General features: G+C 41.2%; 1 protein-coding gene across 1 annotated transcript in view; it reads left to right on the top strand.

Annotated features, from left to right (window-relative positions):
* The window catches only part of SYNE1 (spectrin repeat containing nuclear envelope protein 1), a 497,459-nt gene that overhangs the window by 389,019 nt on the left and 85,873 nt on the right, over positions 1-22,567 (top strand). The window contains exons 116-124 of the mRNA XM_058289685.2: positions 5,317-5,472; positions 8,227-8,397; positions 10,941-11,074; positions 11,706-11,910; positions 13,901-14,083; positions 14,895-15,041; positions 17,776-17,930; positions 18,360-18,507; positions 21,217-21,311. Of these exons, the coding sequence (XP_058145668.1) occupies positions 5,317-5,472; positions 8,227-8,397; positions 10,941-11,074; positions 11,706-11,910; positions 13,901-14,083; positions 14,895-15,041; positions 17,776-17,930; positions 18,360-18,507; positions 21,217-21,311 (1,394 nt within the window). The remainder of the gene's footprint in view (positions 1-5,316; positions 5,473-8,226; positions 8,398-10,940; positions 11,075-11,705; positions 11,911-13,900; positions 14,084-14,894; positions 15,042-17,775; positions 17,931-18,359; positions 18,508-21,216; positions 21,312-22,567) is intronic.

The following is a 22,567-nucleotide window of genomic DNA, read 5'->3' as shown; positions in this document are numbered from 1 at the left end:
GAGTTATTGCGGTGACTACTATAAGAGGTTTTAAATTTTTATTTAGAAGTAAAATTTTTGAGGAGGTACTGAGACTTGAACCTGGGACCTCGTACATGGGAAGCACATGCTCAACCACTGAGCGACACCTGCTCCACTGTAATAAATTTTAAAAAGTAGTTCAATAATTTGCAATATGTTACAGATAAATTGCAACTAGTCTCTTGTCAAGTTCTCTGAACACATTTTTTTTAAACAAATTAATTTTACTGATGCATATTGATAGAGCATACAATTCATACAAAGTGTACAATCAGTGGTATTTGGTATAACCACATAGTTGTGCTTTTGTCACTTCAGTCACTATTAAAGCATTTTCATTATTTCAATAGTAATAATAAACATAAAACAAGAAAATTCCACACCTCTCAATCTCTCTCTGCTTTCCCTGCCTTACGTAGCTATTTCTGGCTATTTTTGCACATTTGCTTATTTATTTATTAAGCAGTTTTAGTGAGATATATTCACATACCATAGGATCTACCCAAAGTGTAGAATCAGTGGTTTCTAGTATAATCACAATGTTGTGCACTCATCGCCACAAAATATTTTAGAATAATTTCATTACTCCAAAAAGAAAATCTTCACGCTTAGAGTCCATTTCCAGCAGTACATAACCACTAATCTAATCTCATCCTATACATTGATATTAACATTTTATGTAAATGGGATCATACAGTACGTTGCACAATACACTTAGTTCACAGTACCTCAGTCATACAGTATTTTCTCTTCTAGGTCTGGCTTGCTTCACTCAACATAATGTCCTCCAGGCTTATCCATGTCGTCCTAGGCTTTACAACTTCCTTCTCATAGCTGCATAATATTCCATCGTGTGAATACATCACAGTTTGTTTTTCCATTCATCTGTTAATGGACACCTGGTTTATTTCCATCTTTTGGCCATTGTAAATAATGCCACAGTGAACATCAGCGTGCAGATGTCTGTTCGTGTCACTGCTCTCGGGTTTTCTGGGTATATACCCAGCAGTGGTATTGCAGGGTCACCTGACAAATCTATATTCAACTTCCTTAGGAACTGACAAACAGTCCTCACAGGCTGTACCATTGTACATTCCCACCAACAGTGTCTAAGTGTTTTATCTCTCCACATCCTCTCCACACTTGTCCTTATTTTTTTATCCCCTCCTTTGCAGCTTTTTGCCTGCTACATTCTTTTTTTTTTTTACATTCACTTTATTATTTTTTTTCTTTCCTTCTTTCTTTTTTTAATCCTGAACACATTTAAAGACTTGACAGGGTGGTACTCTCTTATAAAAAAAATTCCTTTCCCCAAATCTTGGTTTTATAGTCTCATTTTCCAAAAGCAGTCCCCTTGGTGATGATCTCCAATCCAACTGGCATTTTTTTTCTTCCATGGGGGCATCTGTGAAGAGACACATTTTAAATGTTCAATCAATGCTTTTTGGTTCAGGAAAAAAAAAGCAGAAACTTCTCGTGCTGGGCTCCCATCTTAATGGGTTGCGAGAAAAATGTGAGAGTACAGAAAAATGGCAAAGGGAAACATCATAGAGAGCAGTGCCTTGAAATTGAAAACAAAAAAACCTCATGCCAGAAGATGGGTGTGGAAAAAACTGAAGGCCATCACCGCAAACACGTACCAACTGGTCTCATCGCATTTCCAATTTTCCAGATTATTTTCTAATTTAGGCCGTAAATTCTACGATCTACAAACGAGCCAGAATGCCAGAAGTTTACTTTGCAGGGTGGAAAGCCCTGCCTCCTGATGAATTCCTAAGTTAAAATGTTTTCATTTGTAAAGTTAAAAGATGCTTCTAAGTGTTAGCATGGCAAGCCCAGTGCTTCCTTGTTGTCGGGATAACCTTTACCATTGGAAGACTGAAATGCCACACACACACAGCTTTCCTTTTCTTTTTTCCTTCTTTTCTTCCCTACCTTTCTTTTGCTCCAGATTATTATTTTTCCTTCTCTTTAATGCCCTTCTTCAGGCCATTTTCCACTTTGTTTCTTTTCATGTGCATGATTTCTATTTAACAGAGAGTCACATTGCTATCTGGAAACTATAGCCCAAAAGTGGCCAAGTTTGGCTGCTTCTAGAACCCAAGATTCAGTCCACCAGAAAATAAGGTCAGACAGTTTCAGGAGGGAGAAAGTCTTAAGTGTGGTTTAAAGAACTACATCAATGCCAATTCATGATTTCAAATGACAAATCATTTCTTTGAAACAAAAAAAACAGAATAGAAGTGGCCTGCACAGTAATTTTAGGGCATCCCATGTAAATCACAGCCGCCTACCTGCCGGGTGTATTGGGCAGTACCACAAGCCTGGATAAAATTTACTGTCACTTTTGAGACATTGTTCCTTTGGACCAAAGTGTGAAATTCAAGCCAGCATGCTTAAACAATCTCTGGACTGATTTAAGTTTGTTTGACAATCTTTAATATTTTTCCAGCCTTTCAAAGGTGTTCTGTTAATTTTAAGCTGACATAATAACTGATATTTATGAATTAATATAACAAAATGTTAGGTTTGACTCTTTCCCTTCGTTGATCAGAAACAGAATCATCTTTTAATTATTATTGAGTAAAAAGGAAAACCCACCTTTGTTTTGCACAAAGTATACATTTCAGTCCAGCTTCCCTCCTGGATTTTGCTCTTCTGCCAACATAAATGAGCAGGGCATTTTAGAGATGTGTTTCTAGGCAATGGATCATTAATTCAACATCACTCCTAAATATAGTTACTATCTATCAGTAAATGAGAATAAATTTAATTTCCAGTGGTTGATTTTTAAACGTGTATTAAAACATTTTGGAAGGATTGTTTATGGTTATCTCATCTTTCACAGAAATAGAAAAATCCTTGAGTACTAAAATTAATTATGTTTTCTATACTGCATAAATGACCTGTAATCCCAGTAATTACTATATTCATTCTCTGGTAATTATCCAAACTGTCAAAATACTGACAAAATTATAACGTGGAAATGCAAGAACAACATTAAAAAAAAAAAAGATCTCTAATTAATACACCAAGACAGAAATAACTTCATGATAATTACAGAGAGAAAAATAAGTAAATTTGCACTGAAGCATAGCAAATTAGCAAATGGCTGGATATAACAATATTATCTTTTATTGGGCTAGTGTTTAGTGGCTGTTTTGTATGCATTTACCTAACCTAATCAAATGCATTTACCCTTTGAGGTAAGCAGAAAATTGTTGTTTTTCTTCCTTCATAAATGAAGGTGAGAGAGATGAAGAGGCTGATCTATGACAAATGCAAAAATAAAAGAGGCACAAAAAATTTTTTTTTAAAGATTTATTTATTTCTCTCCCCTTCCCACCCCGGTGGTCTGTTCTCTGTGTCTATTTGCTGCATCTTCTTCTTTGTCTGCTTCTGTTGTTGTCAGTGGCACGGGAATCTGTGTTTCTTTTTGTTGCATCATCTTGTTGTGTCAGCTCTCCATGTGGGCGGTGCCATTCTTAGGCAGGCTGCACTTCCTTTCACACTGGACAGCTCTCCTTATGGGGCGCACTCCTTGTGTGTGGGGATCCCCTACGTGGGGGACATCCCTGCGTGACACGGCACTCCTTGCGCACATCAGCACTGCACGTGGGCCAGCTCCACACGGGTCAAGGAGGTCCGGGGTTTGAACCGTGGACCTCCCATGTGGTAGGCGGACGCCCTAAACACTGGGCCAGGTCCGCTTTCCATGGCACAAAACTACTAATTAATGGGAAGCAGATGTGGCTTAAGTGATAGAGCTTCCGCCTACCGTATGGGAGGACCTGGGTTCTATCCTTTGCCCTCCTGGTGCAAAAGAAGAAGAGAAAGCGTGCCTGCACGGTGAGCCAGTGCCCACACAAGTGAGTCGTGCAGCAAGATGATAGCACAACAAAAGAGACAAGGGCAGAGTCAAGGTGAAGCACAGCAGAGACCAGCAACTGAGGTGGCGCGATTGACAGGCAACCTCTCTCCCCATCAGAGGTCCCCAGGATTGAATCCTGATGAATCCTAGAGGAGAGAAAATGAGAAGAGAAGACAACACAGACAGCAGGGCAGGAGGAGGGGAAGCGGGGGAGATAAATAAATAAATCTCAAATAAATCTGTAATTAATGTGCAGAGCCTGGACTCTTTCCCCCACCCAATCCATAGCCCTGACTGATGTTATTACCAATACATGGGTGACGAGAGTGGGGTGAAAATCTATTTTACACCATGGAGACTCCATCTGAGCCTAATGTATGTTGCCGCTTTCTCCTCTGTAACCTCCGGGGCCAGCAAATCTGTGTTTAGGCCTGGAGTGAACATCTGTGTACGGCCAGGGCGCTGTGCCCGAACTCGAGGGTGCGCCGCTCACCCAACGTGGGGTCGTCTCGGCTCGCCGAGGGGAGTGGGCGCTGGTCCCACGCCCTGCGCTCAGCACCTCCGTGAGCCAAGACGGGTCGTGTGCCTGCACCATCCTTCTCGTCTGTGAAGCAGGGATTGCCTTCTCAGCCAGCCCCCCTGAACCTTCCCGTGTTCAAATGGCATGAAAATAGAAGCGAGGATTACGATGTGTGGTCAAGGATGAGCCCCAGGTCGATGCCTCATCTTGTCTTCTTGAGCATCATTGCCTATGGACGGTTTTCCGCCCACATCCTACATGAGAAGAGGGTTGGAGTCACAAGGAAAGCCTATAACCTTTCAGAATCAAAGAGAATGAGTGTGTTAGGGACAGAGGGACGGTCTAGTCCAATCTTCTGCTTTTTTTTTTTTTTTAAATTCAACTGCAGTATAATAAATACGTGACTTGAACTTGGCATAAGAAACTAAAGTGGTGGGAAGAAAACTGGGATGCAGTGGAAGTTTTTTTCACTGAACCCAAAGTGGCACAGCTTGACAGTAGCAGAACTGTGTCTAGAACTCAGAGACTGGGGCCCAGGATATATCACTTTTTTTTTTCTTTTATTTTTTTTGTCTCTGAATCCCAGTGTATACGAATTGAAGAATGCAAAACATGCTTCCATTTTCGACAAGTATTTCCTTCTTGAAACTCCTTGAAAAGAAATTACGTGATGCCACTTCCTCATCTCATAGATAATCAAATTTCACTTTTAAATTATGCTGGTTTTCCATGGGATAAAAAGATTTTTAAAAAATTGAAGTGGAGGAAGAAGTATCACTGTAGAGACCCTCTTCTGAGAATGATAAACTCTCTTGAATTAGTAAAAGGTTTTTCCATAAGACAGTAATGGTACCCAGAATTCCATAATAGAACGATTTGAAACATCTACTTTTTAATCTTTCAGGATCTGGAAGATTTGATCAAAGCAAAAGAAAAAGAAGTGGAGAAAATCGAGCAGAGCGGGCTTGCTTTGATTCAGAACAAGAAAGAAGAAGTTTCTGGCATTGTCAGGTGCACTCTGCAGGAGCTGAACCAAACCTGGGCGCATTTGGATCACATGGTAATGTCACTTGTGTCAGGTTGCTTCCAAGGCCATGCCTGCCAGCTTAGGTCCAATTCTTAGGTTTTCCTAGAGTAGCTGCCTTGATACTGATCAAAATCTAGCCATCATTTGTTTATGCTGTGAAATTCACTTTATTAACCTGATTTGTAGAAAAGTCTAGCTTCTGATGTTTCCTACAATCAATTTCATTATAATCTCGTTCATTCCCATGGTTATAAATGCCATCTAGCTCAGACAGTTCTCAGATATGTATCTCCAGCCAGGACTTCTCTCCTGAACTCCAGGTAGCAACAGAGAGACATGCAAAGAGAAAGAGAGAGATCCAACTGTTAGTCATCTCCACGTGCATGCCCAGTAGACATTTCAAATGCCCATGCCCCACACCAACTCATCTTCCCCTCCACACCCTCCTCTCAACCATCTCAATGACCAGTCCACCCTTCCAGTTGCATAAGCAGAAAGCCTTGTCATCCTTCACGCCTCTCCTCCTCTCTTTTTCCCATTTCCATCAGCAGATCTCGCCAGCTTGGTTTTCAGAACAAATCTAGAATCCGCCCCAGTCCCCACCTCCTTGGCTAACTCCCTGTCTCAGTCATTGTCCTCTCTTGCCTCGGCCTCCCATCCAGTGTCCATGTCAAGGGGGGTCATATGAAACTTGACGTTGGACCCGTCCCTCTGCTGCTCCAGCCTTCCCCCCATAGCTCCTTGTCCTGTTCAGCGAGAGGCTTGCGATGCCCTGTCCACCCCGGTTCTGCCCCCGTTGCCTCTCTGACCAGATCTGCTGGTCTGCCAGAGGCTCACTTGGCTTCAGCCATGTCCTCTCCCCCTCGTCTTGGACACAGCGGGTCCGCTGCCCGTGGGGGGCTTGGCACTCGCTGCTCTGTCTTCCAGGAACACCCTTGCCCAAGTGTCTGCACGATTTGCCCCCTCTCCTCAGAGTCTTTGCTCCATTTTACCACGTCAGCTGGGACTTCACAACCACCTTGTTTTAGATCGCAGCCTCCTCTTCCCCACCCCACACCCCGCGACCCTCATGTCTGCTTGCTTGTTTTAAAAACAAATCCACTTTATTGATACATATTAATAAAGCATACGCTCCATCCGAAGTGTACAGTCAGTACACTTTGGCATAATCACACAGGGTTGCATTCATCACTTCAGTCCTTATCAGAGCATTTTCATTATTTCAGTAATAATAATAATAAACAAAAAACAGACAAACAAGAAAATTCTTCACCCCTCAGTCTCTCTATGCTTCCCCTGCTGTACACAGCTGCTATTTCTGACTATACTTGCACATTTATTTATTTATGTATTTAGCAGTTTTATTGAGACATATTCACATACCATACCATCTATCCAAAGTGGATGAATCAATGGCTTTTAATTACAATGTTGTGCATTCATCATCACAAAAAATTTAAGAACTGGTTCATTACTCCAAAAGGAAAATCTCCACACCCCTTTCTGCTTTGTTTTTACCCATATTAGTATCAATTTCTAATATACCAAAGACTCACCTGGGTTGTATAAAATTCTCTCACTAAAATGTAAGCTCTGGGGAGACATTTGATAAATATTTGTTAGATGCAGTGTGGAATCCTCCAATAATAAGAATAAAGCAAACAACAAATACTACACCTTGTAGTGTAAGTCTGCGGTTTTTCTTCAGCACACACCTGAGCAGGTAGTTCCTATCCACTTCACAGAGATGGGAACGGGCACAGAGAGGCTAAGTGACTGGGACCAAAGCACACAGCATGTAGCTTCCTGCAGTCCCATGTACCCTCCTCCAGACTCAGCTTTCTGGTCTAGCCTTGCCTTACCTTTAACCCGACTTTAAATCTGTTTTATTTCATGCATTTTTAAAACTCACCACCAGTTTTTGGACACATGGTTTACCACGTAAGTAGAAATGAAATGGTTCTGCCATAGAAACAGCTCGTGTGAAACAAGCAAAAATAAAAACAAAGGAGAATCAGGCCATTTAAAATTATTTATTGGTCTCCTTTCTTTATTTACATGTCTGCCCCCCGATTTTTCTAGAAAAGTTTCTGGCAGAGCCTGTCTGCTGGTTGTAGTGCTTCAGGTCTGAGCATGGCCCACTAGATTGAGTCTTGGTGGGGTTCACCTTTTTTTTATTTTTTCTTTACACTAAGAAGAAAAGCAGGTGCAATTAGTTTATAGGGTCTCGTCTCCTACCCTAAGGTCAAAAGATTGCATTTAGAAGATGAGCCATGATGTTCAGAAAGCCCAAAGCAGGCATCCTTCCAAGTGCCGCAGAGCGAACAATTCTCCTGATGCAGATTAAGTGTCTGGAGGAAAAGCCTTAGATGCTTTGTCTTAAGGTATTCTTTTGAGTGCACATGTGTGTGTGCCTTATGTGATAACTAAGGATACCTACCTCCTGAGGACATCATGAATATTATAATAAATGAGTTACCACCTTTAAAACCCTCTTTCAACAGAATTCCTAAACTGTGATCTTAACACTATTGACCTTTTAATATATTAATGTCCATTTATATATATTCCCCTTTTAAGACTTTGTTTTTCAACTGAATGTTCAGAAGTGTGAAAGGTATGAATTTCCAGGTTGCTACATTTTCCCTTTCAAATCTTTTTTTTTTTCAGTACCAGTCAATTGATAACACCCGAAGCCCTGATAGGGTTCTTAAAAATTATTACTCCGACCACTTGATTGTGGATTCCGTTGCATAGTTCTAAGACTTGGTGGTCTTTTCTCAAAAGGTTGGGCAACTGAAGATGCTGTTGAAATCAGTGCTGGATCGATGGAGCAGTTACCGGGGGGCCTTCGAGGAGATCAACTGTCAGCTCATGGACGCCAGGTACTCCCTGTCCCGATTCCGCCGGCTGACCGGCTCCCTGGAAGCCGTGCAGGTTCAAGTGGACAGCCTCCAGGTAAGACAGGACCCGCGCACCTCCCTCACAGAGCACTGGAGAGTGAGCAGACGCGAGCGCCATCTTGTCCCCTGAGTAGCCCCTTATGTTGTCGTCATCTAGTTCTCTTCTAAATCTTTAAAAGGCATCTTGCCTGCTCTATTTCATTACTTCATCAAACGTGCCTGTGGATGCCAAAATCTAGATCAGATGGTATATAACCCGGTAATTTTTTGTTGTTGTTGTTATTCCCATTTCTTTAACAGTAATTTAAAATATCCTATCATATAACTAGCCGTGCAAATGGATTCTGTGGAATGATTTTGTATCCAGGCCTCCTGGATCTCTTGTCTGCACATTTGATGTCTTCCCTTTCTCCTTTTTTTTAAAATATTTTTTTATTTTTTAAGAGGATACTTAGATTACACAAAATGTTACACAAAAAAATATAAGGGATTCCTATAGGCCCCGCTCCCCCCACTCCCCCCTTCCCCACATCATTCCCTTTCTCTTTATCCTGCTTCTCCAACCATAGTCTAAGGGATTAAAAAGGGGAAAAAGAGAAACAAAGAAAAGTGGTAAACATTTTGATTGTTTTTTTTTTTTTTTAAGGCGGTACCAGGGATGGAACCTGGGACCTCATACATGGGAAGCAGGTGCTCAACCACTGAGCTACATCCATTCCCCAGGAAACTTTTATTTTTAAAAAAAAATTTTAATATACTTTTTTATTTTTTTTTAAAAAAGATACTTAGATTACATAAATGTTACATAAAAAATATAAAGGATTCCCATATGCCCCGCTCCCAACCCCTCCCACATTTTCCCACATTAGCAACATCCTTCATTAGTGTGGTACATTTGTTAAGATTGATGACCACATTTTGGAACTCTGCCACTAAGCGTGGGTTATAGTGTGCATTGTAGTTTACACTCTCTCCCCCACATTTTTGTCAGTTATATATAATGGCCTGTACCTGTCATTGCAATGCCATACAGGGCAATTGTCCAGTAAACTTGTAAACGCCGAAGTTGTCTTCTTTCCAATGTCCACAGCCTATCTGATGTGTTCACATCATCCTCTTTTAGCAGCACTCACCACTTGGTTTCCTGTGTGTCCATCATGATTGGATTTCTCTAGATTGGATTTCTGCTGCTTTTTGTCTCAAGCATAGCAGAGTCTTCTACCTCTGGCCACACACTCCTTGCTCCCAGACACTGGGCCCCACTCCTTCAGCTCTGCTCCTTCTTGGCTGAATAATTCCATCCATGGGAAGGGCCGTTCAGGATGGGATTTTGGCTAATAGATTACCAGGTAGTAGACTACCCTGGCTGCGCAATCAAAATTTATATATTTCTGCCTTCCTATGCAGACTTTAAAGGCATGTCATTTTGGGGGGAAGGAAGAGGTAGAAGGGATGAAATATATATATATTTCCTTTAAATCTTAAATAGTTGTTACACTACTAAGAATCGATGGAATTTATTTTTAGAATAGTAAGTTTAAAACATATTTATGGCATTGAGGAAGTTAGGGGTATTTTTAAATTTGATATAGTCTGTGTTTAATGCCTACAGGAGCTGTCTGAGATAAAAGACTAAGTGCTTGAATATTTTGATTTGATATGGGCATTACATGGTGTTGGGTGTTTGTAACCTACTTTCTTAATCTACTGTGGCTTTGTTTGTTTGCTTTTTTTGAGATAACAGGGCTGGGAATTGAACCTGGGATCTTGTATGTGGGAAGCTGGCACTCCACCACTGAGCCACGTCAGTTCCCCTGAGTTGATTTTTTCGTTTGTTTTGTTTGTTGTTTGTCTTTAGGAGGCACTGGGGAGGCACTTCCCGTGTGGGAAGCAGGTGCTCAACCACTCGAGCCACATCTGCTGCCTCTGTTGTGTTTTGCTAAGGACTGAGTCTCTCGCTCTAGCAGTATTTCTAGGGAAACTTCTTTCTTCCACTTCTTCACTGGCCCTTGGTAGCAGACTCTGCTCAGTCTTGTAGGCTTTCTAATAAATACTCTATGCCAGGAGAAAGACCCAGAAGTGGGACTTAGAGATGGCACTCTAAAGAGCCATGAAAACAAAACAAAACAAAACAAAACAAAACAAAATCGACTGGGTTTCGAAGAGCTGTGGCCTGCAAAGGTCGAGTTATTAGGAGTTTGTGGTAGAACAACTCCAGGTATTTAATAAAATAAAGCCTGGATTTCGGCTTGGGCAGCAGAAGCGCCACAGTGTGACAAGTCCCCTGCAGACCCTCCCCCAGGCTCCTTCCTCCTGGAGAATGGGCAAGGATGCCCAGTGTGAGGTTGGTAGCAGCGTCTCAGGTGCCACTGTTAGAAAGCTTCATGGCTGAGAATCTTCTCCCAACCACAAGAACCAAATCCTAAGAAGAAAAGAAATTCCTGCTTAGGGGAACCTTAGAAAGCATCTGTGCAAAGTCATGCATGGTTTATATTCTTATAGGGAGGTACTATTTATGAAAACACCTATAAATTGTCTTTAAATTTAGTTAGAATGTAGATCCTGTCATGTCATCTGTGGCACTTTTTCCTTGGACAGAGTCTTCAAGACGATCTAGAAAAACAGGAAGGGAGCTTACACAAGTTTGGCTCGGTCACCAGCCAACTCTTAAAAGAGTGTCACCCACCTGTGACAGAAACTCTCAGCAACACACTGAAAGAAGTCAACATGAGGTAAGGAATATGTCAGTACACACTGCGACACGTGATTTATATCACAACCTTGTTATAAACTGTAATGCTATAGTTACAACCTCCTGGCGAATTTCAGTGATACAGATTCTAATCTATATAAGTTTCAATTTGCACAAAGTGTATTTAAGGAGAAGTCAGGGTAGTAAAGATACTGAAAAGGTTCCACTCATCCCATTATCTACCCTTAAAACAGAGTGAGAATACAATTTTGTGTGTGTGTGTTGAGGTGCTAGGGGCTGGGGATGGAATCCTGGTCCTCGTATGTGGGAAACCAGTGCTCAACCATGGAGCGCCGTTGGTGTCCCTGAGTTGGATTTTTTCATTTGTTCTGCTTGTTGAGTTGTTGGTATTTTGAGGAGGCACCGGGAACCAAACCCGGGACCTCCCGTGTGGGATGCAGGCGCTCAACCGCTTGAGCCACCTCTGCTCCCCACATGGGTAATTTTTTAAATTGAACACTGTTCGTGCAAGGCATTGACGGGTGACTTTATGGCGCTGAGTGGGAACGGGGCACCCCGCCGTAGTTCTGTGTTCACGTGACGCAGGACCCTGAAAGGTAAACGTTAGTAGCAGTGTCTGGCCCATGCCTCAGTGTTCCCCTCGCTTCCAGGTGGGACAACCTGCTGGAAGAGGTGGCGGAGCAGCTGCACGCCAGCCAGGCCCTGCTGCAGCTCTGGCAGCGGTACCAGGACTACTCGACGCAGTGCGCAACGGCGGTGCAGCGGCAGGCGGCCCGGGCCAACGAGCTGCTGAAGGCGGCCACCGGCAGGGACATCGGGGACGACGAGGTGGCCACGTGGAGTCAGGACTGCAACGTAGGTCCTGGAGTGCCCCGCAGCTTGCGCGGCAGGGGCCTTGGCTGCTTTGGGGGGGGCCCGTGGTGATGTGTGTAAGCTTCAGGGTGTCTCCGGCTGTGAGACAGTGATCCCCGCAAATTGCTTTACGTATCGAGCCTGCCGGGGTTCCAGGAGGGCTGTCCGTGGGTCAGAGGGAAGAGGCCCTTCCCGTTGTTTCATTTGTTGGTTTGTGCGGTAACCTTCCCAATAGCCAGAAGGTGGAAGCAGCCCAAGTGTTCCTCAGTAGGCGAACGGATAAACGAGATGTGGAGTATCCACACCACGTGGTCACTCAGCCGTCGTTTCTTTTGTCAATGTACTGGTGTCCCCCCTTTTGCCTGGTGGAATACATTTATGCCTGTGACAGATCCAGGCTATTTCTTGTTGCTGAGATGGTCAGTTCAAGTAATGACCATAAGGGAATAATTTTATACCTTCTGAAAACCCACTGTAGACAGCATATCTATTTCAGTTCAGTATCTCTTATTAAAGCATCTACATAATTTCTTCCAGAAATTGGGTGGTGGAAAGAACTCTTTCTCTCCAGCCTTACTGGTATACCTCTTTTTTAAAAAATTTTTTTGGTATACCCCTTTTTAATGGCTTTTTAATATTTCTCTTTTTCACTGCTGCTGCCAGGAACCTCCTTAAGGTTTTTGGAAACATCTCTTGTCTTGTTTCATCTATTACCTGGCTCTTACTATTTGCCCTTATTTTTAGTTAAAAATTTTTTTAAATATGTTTTTCTATTGGAGAAGCTGTGAGCTTACAAAACAATCATGCATGACATGCAGAATTCCCATACATCACCCCTGCACCAACACCTTGCATCATTGTGGAACATTTGTTACAGATTATGAAAGCGCATCATCAGACTATCACCGCTAACTCTGGCCCATGGCGTCCATTTGGTATATTTTATTTTAATGAAATACATTTATTTTAATGAACTGGCTGCAAGAGTATTTTCATAATCCGTAAGTTTTCCCAAATCACGTTATTCGAATTAGGAAAGATGTAAATAAATAAATCAGTAGTAAATATATGAATGAATGGATAAGTGAATAAATTATGTATATGAAATTTACCCTCTTCTCATACCTTCACATGACCAACCACTTTAAATCTGAAGTTCAGTTGGTAAAGCAAAGGTAATACAATACTTTCTTTTACTGCCACTTGTTCGCCCCACCAAGATTTGTCGTTTTCAGTCCTCCTGAGTCGAGATACAGCCGTTTTAGAATGCAGAGCCCCAGACGATCGCTGTAGAGGCTTCTGTTGGCTCTGTCATGGCTGAAGGTGCTTTCTGCCTCCCACCTCCCACAGCAGACTCTGCTCTCTCCGTGGTGACTGAGCACCCACCAGCAACCAGCCCCTGCTATTGCTTCTCTCTTAGGAGTGGAAGGAAACCAGAAATGGGGAAATTCCACTATTGATCCTATTAGAGACACAGTGGGAGCACACCATTGTGCATTCATCACCACAAAAGATTTTAGAACAATTTCATTACTCCACAGAGAAAAGCCCCACACCCCTTAGTACCCCTCTAACCTTCCCCAGCCTTATATAACCACTAATTTAATTCCATCTTTCTAAATTGATTTATATTTACATTTTAAATAAACAGAGTCACACAATACATTGTACATTGTGTCTGGTAAACCATGTTTTGTTTTGTTTTTCCCTTTTATGTATGTTTTTCTGTATTTTCCAAAATGTCCTGCAATGAACCTAGGTGGTTTTTATTATCGGGTGTATTTTTTTCAGAGTGTTAATACAGCCAGAGTATTCAGAAGAAATTTGGATTCAATTCTCGATCGTCTTTGGGCAGGTCGAGGTAATTCCGTGTAATAATCTGACACATGGAAGCGGAGTCTTCCCTGCTGCGTGGCTCTTGGCCAGGCATGTTTCATAAAAAGTCACTGAGCGTGTTTCACAACAGGCACTTTCACGTTTCTGTCTTCTGCAGGAACTCCTCAGAGGGCTGGCGACAGCGAAGGACTCCCTTTTCGTTCTGCACGAGCTGGGCGAGCAGCTCAAGCAACAGGTGGAAGCCTCCGCAGCCTGCGCCATTCACTCTGACCACGTCTCCTTGAGCCAGCGCCTGTGCGACCTCGAGCAGGCTCTCTGCAAACAGCAGAGCGCGTTACAGGTGGGGAGCTCAAGCTCGGTTCATCGTGTAGTGGGTGTTCTCTCATTTCTGGGCATAAACATAGTGAAATTAGGAATTGTTCCGTATTGAGGCAATGCTTCCTTCAAGACCAAAGTATTAAAGAGTGAAAACACTTGAAAGTTAGGTTCTTAAGAAAGTGTAAACTATTGACCATGGTAAGTAGCGATGCTTCAGGATGTGTTCATCTCTTGTAACGAATGTACCACACTGATGAAGGATGTTATCAATGGGGGAAAGTGGGGGAGGAGGAGAGATGGAGTATGTAGGAATCCCCTATACTTTTGATGTAACATTTATGTAATCTAAAACTTATTAAAAATAATAATAGTAATGAAGCAAATGGAAGTTCCAATATGAATGAGGGAAGGTGGGAGCCCAGCATTGTTCTCTACAATATTAGGGGCTTACTTGGTCCCTAAACCAATGGTAGCCTCCCTGGCACTGAGTAAAATATGTTCACTTAATAAGCACCAAAGGTCTTTAATAGTAATATTCAGACATATAACTTGAGTTTTTGCAAGACTCAGGATATTTGTCAGATAGTTTGGTAATATATGCAGAGAATAACTTTCTTTGGTTAATTGATTAAGATAGGTAGAAATAATACTCAATTTCAGAAAAGTTACATAAATAAAGAGAAGACAAGTTAAGTGGCTCTTGCCTTCTTTTTTTTTTTTTGGAATGGCGTCTTGGGAATGGCAATGTGATACAAGAATAAGAACAGTAATGTTTAAATCCCCTTGTCCTTTCACTAGATTTCTAAATTCCCATTTCCTTTTGTGATAAAAAGGCTGGAGTTCTTGACTATGAAGCCTTTGCCAAGAGCTTAGACACTTTGGAGGCCTGGATAGTGGAGGCTGAAGAAACCCTACGAGAGCAAGACCCTAGCCACTCATCCGACCTCTCCTCCATCCAGGACAGAATGGAGGAGCTTAAGGTAAGTGGGTCAAATGTTCATCCCCAAACAGACGATGAAAAGCGTTGGCAAGGATGTGGAGAAACTGGAACACTCATGCATTGTTCGTGGGATTGTAAAATAGTGGTGCTGCTGGAGTCAACAGTTGGTTGGTTTTTCAAAAATAAACACAGAATTACCATTTGATCCAGCAGTTTCACTCCTGGGTATATACCCCCAAAAGTGAAAAAAGGGACTCAGAGACCTGTACACCGATGCTTACAATAGCCAAAAGGTAGAGATAACTCAAGTGTCTCTCCAAAGGTGGATGGATAAACAAAATGTGGATTGTACGTATAATTAAATATTATGGAATAGTTATCCAGCCATAAAAGGGAATGAAGTTCTGATACAGGCTATAGCGTGGATGAACCTAGAAAATATTATGCTAACTGAAATAAGCCAAACATAAAAAAGACAGATATTGAATGATTCCATCTCTGTGAAAATCTAAACTAGGCAAATTCATAGAGACAGAGAGTAGATTAGCTGGCTGGGAGTGGGGAGAGGAAATGGGAAGTTATTGCTTAATGCGTGCAGAGTTTCCATTTGGGGCGATGAAAACCTTTTAGTAATGGCAGGTGGTGCTGGCGTTGCAACATTGTAAATGTAATTAACACCACCGAAGGAGTATGCGTAGAAGTGGCTAAAATGGGACATTTTATATTATATATATGTGACCACCATAAATTAAAAAAAAAAAAAAGAAATCCTAGTCTTAGAGTTTTCTCTCTTCTATTCTCAAAAGCTAAGGAAAACGCTCAGATCTCCTAGCAGAGGCCGACTCTGCCTTGTGCGGGTCCAGCAGTGCGTGGGCAGCTCTGCTTTCTTCCTCCCTGAGGGGCGTGGATGGGGCGTTAGCTGCAGGCACAGCCTGTGAGGGGGGCCAGGCCAGGACCAGCCCAAGGGAATCCCCTTCCTCCCCCTCCGGTCCTTCCCCATGCCCAGTTGGTCACTTCCTTCATAGTTCTTGACTCTGTCACCTCCATCTTTAGCGTCACCTGCCCAATGTCCCTGACCCTCTCCCTTGGACCACTGTGCCCGCCATCTCGGACCTCCTTACATCCACCACCATGCCTCCAACCCATGCTCCCAGCCGTCAGATTATCTTTTCTTAGTGGGGTTGTACTTAATGATGGACTGTTTCAAACATTCAGTAAAGTAAATACAATAATACCATACACATGCATTCCTTAGCATGTTTCCCAGCTTGCAGTGGGCTCCCTGCTCTCAGGATAACGGTCAGTTATGTCAGCATCACTTACTTCTGCCTCCCTAGCAGGCTCACCCTACACCATGTCCACCTCCCCCTCCAGCCTCCTCAGGGCCTATGCATGGCATGTCTCCCCTTTCTAGAATTCTTTTCCTTTCCTCTACCACCTTCTTTGGGCCACCGAAAGAATAAGCTCCTGGTCCTTTTGTGTCAGGTGTTATATCTTCAGAGCAAACTATGATTTTTCTCCAGTGCTTTGTCATGGCATTCAGTTATATTTGTGGCATTAAGATGACTGGCTCCTTTTTACTCTCTGGAACCTCTGCGAGGGAGACCATGGCACCATGCCAGCTCTGTTCACTGCTAAAGTCTGCCCATGGAAGTTTAGCCATCTTACAGCTATTCTTTGGGCTGCAATAATTGGGGAAGGTTTAGTCTCTCTGAGAGGATAATGGGTTTTTGCAGAGCATGCCAATCCTAAGATCTTCTTCCTGTAACCAGTATCCTAGATGGAGCTAGGAATAGCCATGGACAAACGAAAGCAGCTAGCTTTGTTCTATATTTGAAAGGAGGAAAGAGATGTGAAAGCACCTGTGGTTCATCTTTGGTTGAGTCACATCAACTTTGAGATTGGGGTCGAGAGCTAAATCTGAAGCTCTTGAGGCAATGTGTGGTCTTTTCAGAGCTCAAATGGGATGGTATCCATCTAGCAAGAGCCTAGCAACTCTTACTTATCCAGCTCCATCACTTACTAGCTGGGTGTAGAGTGGGAATAATAGTAGTACTTACTTCAAGGGATTATTTTGAGGATAAAATGAGCATTACTTGTAAAGCACCTGGGTTCATAGTGCTCAATAAATGTTATTTATCATTATGATAACTATTATTATCATTAAATAAAGGAGCAGACTATCTTGGATAAATGAGATACAAGGTTAGAAATAAGCTTAGTTATCAGCATAATTTTGAACCTTTATTGGCTCAGGCAAGAGTCAGATGTGAGTAAATAAGTCAAGTAGATAATACAATGCATGCAAACTACTCAGCATTCAACAAAAGGCATTGAGTAGCTTGAATGGCAGGAGCAGCAGGAGCAGGGGAAGTTGGCTGGTTAGGAGAGTCATCCTAACTTTCTCTATTTACACCTCTTGAAATTGCCAGTAAGTGGCCCAGAAATGCATGAGAGGGGGAATGTTTAGAGCAGTTGAGCACCTGTCTCTCACACAGGAGGTCCTGGGTTTGATTTCCAGTGCCTCCTGAAAAAAACAAAAACAACCAAAACAAGCGATAAAACCAACTCAGGGGAGCTGATGTGGCTCAGTGGTTGAACACTGGTTTCCTGCATACGAGATCCCAGGCTCAATCCCCAGCCCCTGGTACCTTAAAAAAAAGAAGAAATGCCCAAGAGATCTTAGACTAGCTTCTTCCTGAGATCATGAGCCCATCGTGCCCTTCGAAAAAGCTCTGCCTGTTGCTAACCCTGTTTTCAAATCTTGGTTTCAGGGGCAGATGTTAAAATTCAGCAGCATGGTTCCAGATTTAGACCGTCTAAATGAGCTTGGATATAGGTTGCCCCTGAATGATAAAGAAATCAAAAGGATGCAGCATCTGAATCGGCGCTGGTCTCTGATCTCCTCCCAGGCTACAGAGAGATTCAGGTAAAGCAACCAAGAGATGCCTGGACCGCTCCTGTATTTCAGCAGAATATCAGTAGAATATGGTTTTTAGATATCCATTCGTTCTAGGTCTTTCCAATAATCCTGGCAAATATCGAACTGAGAGTACAAAACTCAAATTGCCTAAGTGCTTTCCTATGTTTAGTGTACTGAATTTGTTTTCCTTAGGGGAAAAAAACTACCTTAAGACAATATTGGAGGGACAAACATAATTTTATTATTTTTTAATATACAAGTTTTAAATTTTACTTAATTTTTAAAAAAAATTTACCATCTAATATAAGTTTCATGGTGGTCAGATTAGAATTTGGAGGCAGAGAATACTTAATTTCCTTTCATATGCTAGAGATAAAAGATTAAGCAATCAAAATTTATTAAGAAACCGTTATTCCCTGTTCTTTGTTCTGTCAGTAAGTTGCAGTCATTTTTGTTACAACATCAGACTTTCTTGGAAAAATGTGAAACATGGATGGAGTTCCTGGTTCAGACGGAGCAAAAGTTAGCAGTAGAGATTTCAGGCAATTACCAGCATCTTTTGGAACAGCAGAGAGCTCATGAAGTAAGTTATGCCAGTAGCTTTTTGGATAATTGTTAAAAAGGTTCAGGCCTTTGGAAGATGCTGCAAATCACCATGTGGAGGAATCGAAAGGCTGTTCCTTGCGCTGAGTCTGCTGAAATTCTTCCTTCATTTTCGCCTTCTTCATTAAGCGTAAGGTTGTTTTTTTGTCTTTATTTTTTTTTTAATGTTACATCCAAAAAATAGAGGTCCCCATATACCCCCACTCCTCCCCCCACAACCTCCTCCATCATCACGAGACATTCATTGCATTTGGTGAATACATCTCTGAGCACCACTGCACCTCATGGTCAGTGGTCCACACCATAGCCCACACCCTCCCACAGTCTACCCAGTGGGCCATGGGAGGACATACAATGTCCAGTAACTGTCCCTGCAGCACCACCCAGGACAACTCCAAGTCCCGAAAACGCCCGCACATCTCATCTCTTCCTCCCACTCCCTACCCCCAGCAGCCACCATGGCCACTTTATCCACACCAATGCCATGTTTTCTTCGATTACTAATCACTATAGTTCATGAATAGAATATCAGTAAGTCCACACTAATCCATACTCTATTCCCCCATCCTGTGGACCTTAGAATGGTTGTGTCCACTCCACATCTATATCAGGAGGGGGCTTAGATTCCACATGGATGCTGGATGCACTTCTCCTGTTTTCAGTTGCAGGCAGTCAAGCATAAGGTTTTTGTATCTTAATTCCAAAACTGGGGTCCTGAGCTCAACTCTGTCGTTGGCTATAAATATACAACAGGTTTCAGGACCCTGCAACGTGTAGTGCCAAAATTGTGACCAGAGGCTACCCACTGGGGAAAGGGGGGATAGGTGAAAAAGGAGCAGAAAATTAGGCAATGTTCAGACTGCATTGTGGACTACATTAATATTGCTTATGAGAGTATGTTTCAATCAAAATTTTTGATGAAATAAAAATCAGATATTCTTCAAAAAGCATATCTGCATTTTATACCAGGAAATCAAGCTACCAAATTTCTCCAAGTTAACCTCTTGATCAAATTACACTATTAATTATTCTTCAGGAAATGAGAGAGAACTATATCCAGAAAACTGATGAATTAACTTGCCAACTGTTTAGTCCCTATTTTTCTATTTCCTGGTGTAACTAAGTTGACCCATGTGTTTATGAAATATACTCACATGAAGAGATTGAATTTACCCAAGAGCAGAGAATAGCTTAATTCAGATCTTAAAAGAGAATGAAATTAATTTAAAATCATTTTGTTGACATTTTTAAAGTGGAGCATTAAAAATGTGTAAGGCTTTTTAAATTTCAGTTTTATTGAGTTGTCAGATGGTGAATTAAAGATAATGGATCAAAAACACAATGAAGTACCACTTCATACCCACTAGCTAGAATGAAAAAGACAGATAAATGTTGGCGAGGATGTGGAGAAATTGGAACCCCCATGCTCTGCTGGAGGGACTGTAAAATGGTGTAGCCACTGTGGACAACAGTTTGATAATTCCTCATCAAGCTTAACAGAGTTACCATATGATCCAACAATTGGGCTCTTTGGGAAATCACCAGAAGAAATGCATTTGTGTTTTCACACAAACACTTGTGCAAAATGTTCACAGCAGCGTTATTCACAATAGCTAAAAATGGAAGCAACTCAAATGCCCATCAAATGATGAACGGATAAGCAAACAGTGATCTTCAATACAATGAAATACCACTCGGCACTAGAAAGAATGCCATTTTCATACGTGCTGTGGCATGGTTGGACCTTGAAAATCTTACACTGGGTGAAAGAAGCCGGACACAAAATACCATGTGCTATATGATTCCGTTTATTTGAAATATCCAGAATAAGGCAAATCCATAGAAACAGAATATAGATTAGTGGTTGCCTAGGGCTCAGGGATTTAGGGGGGAAATGGGGAGTCGGTGCTAGAAGAAACAGAATTACTTTATGGGGTGATGGAAAATTTTAACACGGACTGTGTTGATGATTGCACAACTTGGTGACTGTATTAAAAAGTATTGGGCTGTACACTTTCAATGGGGTAATAATAGGGTATGTGAATTACATCTCAAGAAAGCTGTTAAAAAATGAATGACCATGGAATAATGTAAGACTTCCCACCGAGTTTTTTTAATAGCAAAACTATATTAATAAATTAATTAAATGGAAAAATAGAGTTAAAAAAAAAAAAGAGGAAGTGTGGGGATTTTTTTTTCCCCCTATCTTTCCTTGACTTTTTTTTTTCTTTCTTTTCTTGGTACCGGATTGAACCCGGGACCTCATACATGGCAAGTAGGCGCTTAGCCACTTGAGTTCCATCACTTTCCTTTCTTTGACTTTTTAAAAGATTTTCAACTATTCTCTAATACTGAAAATGGACCATAGTCTGCATATGGACTAAACCAAACACATGAAATATACATTCAGTAACTTTATTATTCTTTGCTTTTGAGAGAGGGAAACATACCTCTATTTTTAGCCATTTAGTTTTCGTAAACCAAAAATTATACTTTATCTTTAAGCGTACCTTAATGGATGTTTTAAAAATAAATGACCCTTACACTACAGGATTTCACGCATATCCTGAATGAGTGGAGATATTTTTCTTAGCCTTGTTAAGACCAGAATATTTGGAAAGTTGTTAGAGAACCAGTCACCAAAACGAGGAACTCTAAAAGTATGTTCTTCTTTTTTCAAAAATGATAGTTGTTTCAAGCAGAGATGTTCAGTCGGCAGCAGATTTTGCACTCGATCGTTATGGATGGACAGCGCCTTCTAGAACAAGGTCAAGTTGATGACAGGTAGGATCTTTGGTATCTCATTATGAAGAAAGCTTCCAGTAAATTATTCATTGTCTTTTTAATGAGCAGATTAGAGGGCATATATCCAATCTTCCTAAGGCAATTGTACCATAGTGGAGCAGCAGTAATTGGAGGAAAGGCTTGTCTGAATCTCTGAAATGACTGAGTATTGAATCTTTTTTAAAGAGCTGCTATTACATTGTATGAAGGACACAGAGTAATTGGAAATCACCTAGCCAACCTTTGTGAGTCATCTGTAGGGGACTGGATTTAATGAATAGATCAAAATGAATTGTCTAATGGTTTGTAAACAGATGCTTCTGATAGTCTCAGAATTACAGAAATTTTATTCCCTAAAGGAGCTTAGAGATCATGAGTCCATCTCTCTTGCTTATAAATGGAAAACCTGAGTCCCAAAAACATGAACTGATCTACCCAGGGCACATAACTAAGTAGCAGCTGCATCAACCAAGAGTCCCTGTATCTGGTTAGTTCACCACTGGATTAAACCAGTGGTTCCCCATCCCATTCCTGATCCTTCATGTTGGAAAAAAGTTTCACCTTAATTCAAATTATGTTGAATTAAATGAAAAATGTGGAGGTAAAATACAGCTCCTCTTCAGATTTATTGCATGTGAATTGAGGATCCTGTATTAATTTTACATTTCCTAGAACCAATACTTACTCTTTCCCATCTGCTTTCTGTGGTGATATTTGGAGTATACATCTCTTTATTACATATATGTATCTTTTCCATATTTTTAAGACCAGTGGTTGGGGTTAAAATTAACTTAGTGTTTTTTTTTTTTAAATGTAGAAAATAAATCATGATTTCTATTGAAAGTTTTTTTTTTTAATGTTTTGGATGCAATTTCAGTTTTAATGGGATATTTAACTGGATATTTCTTGGAAGTTCATAGTTAAAGTTAGAACAACAAAATATGATAACATATTTATTCTATTCTAAGTAAGCCAAACTTAAATGTGAGCTTTAGTGAGAATTGGAGGCCTTCAGAATAAAACAAATTTAAATTCAATTAACTTTTATCTTGTGCTTTATTGTCTCTTGGCAACTCTATACCAACATTATAAACATTTGAATCATGAAGTAAAATAAAATTTAAAATTCATGCGCAAGCCAGCATCTATTAAGTTTCAAATGCTAGCGTTTAGGAAAAACACCACAGAAAATGGGAGGCTTGGACCTGAGGATAAATAATTTTGAAAATTGCAAGTGAAAAAAAAATTCAGATTAG

This window comes from Dasypus novemcinctus, chromosome 28 (assembly GCF_030445035.2).
Source record: "Dasypus novemcinctus isolate mDasNov1 chromosome 28, mDasNov1.1.hap2, whole genome shotgun sequence".
NCBI classification, from domain to species: Eukaryota; Metazoa; Chordata; class Mammalia; order Cingulata; family Dasypodidae; genus Dasypus; species Dasypus novemcinctus.
This window is presented reverse-complemented; position numbering and strand designations above follow the sequence as displayed.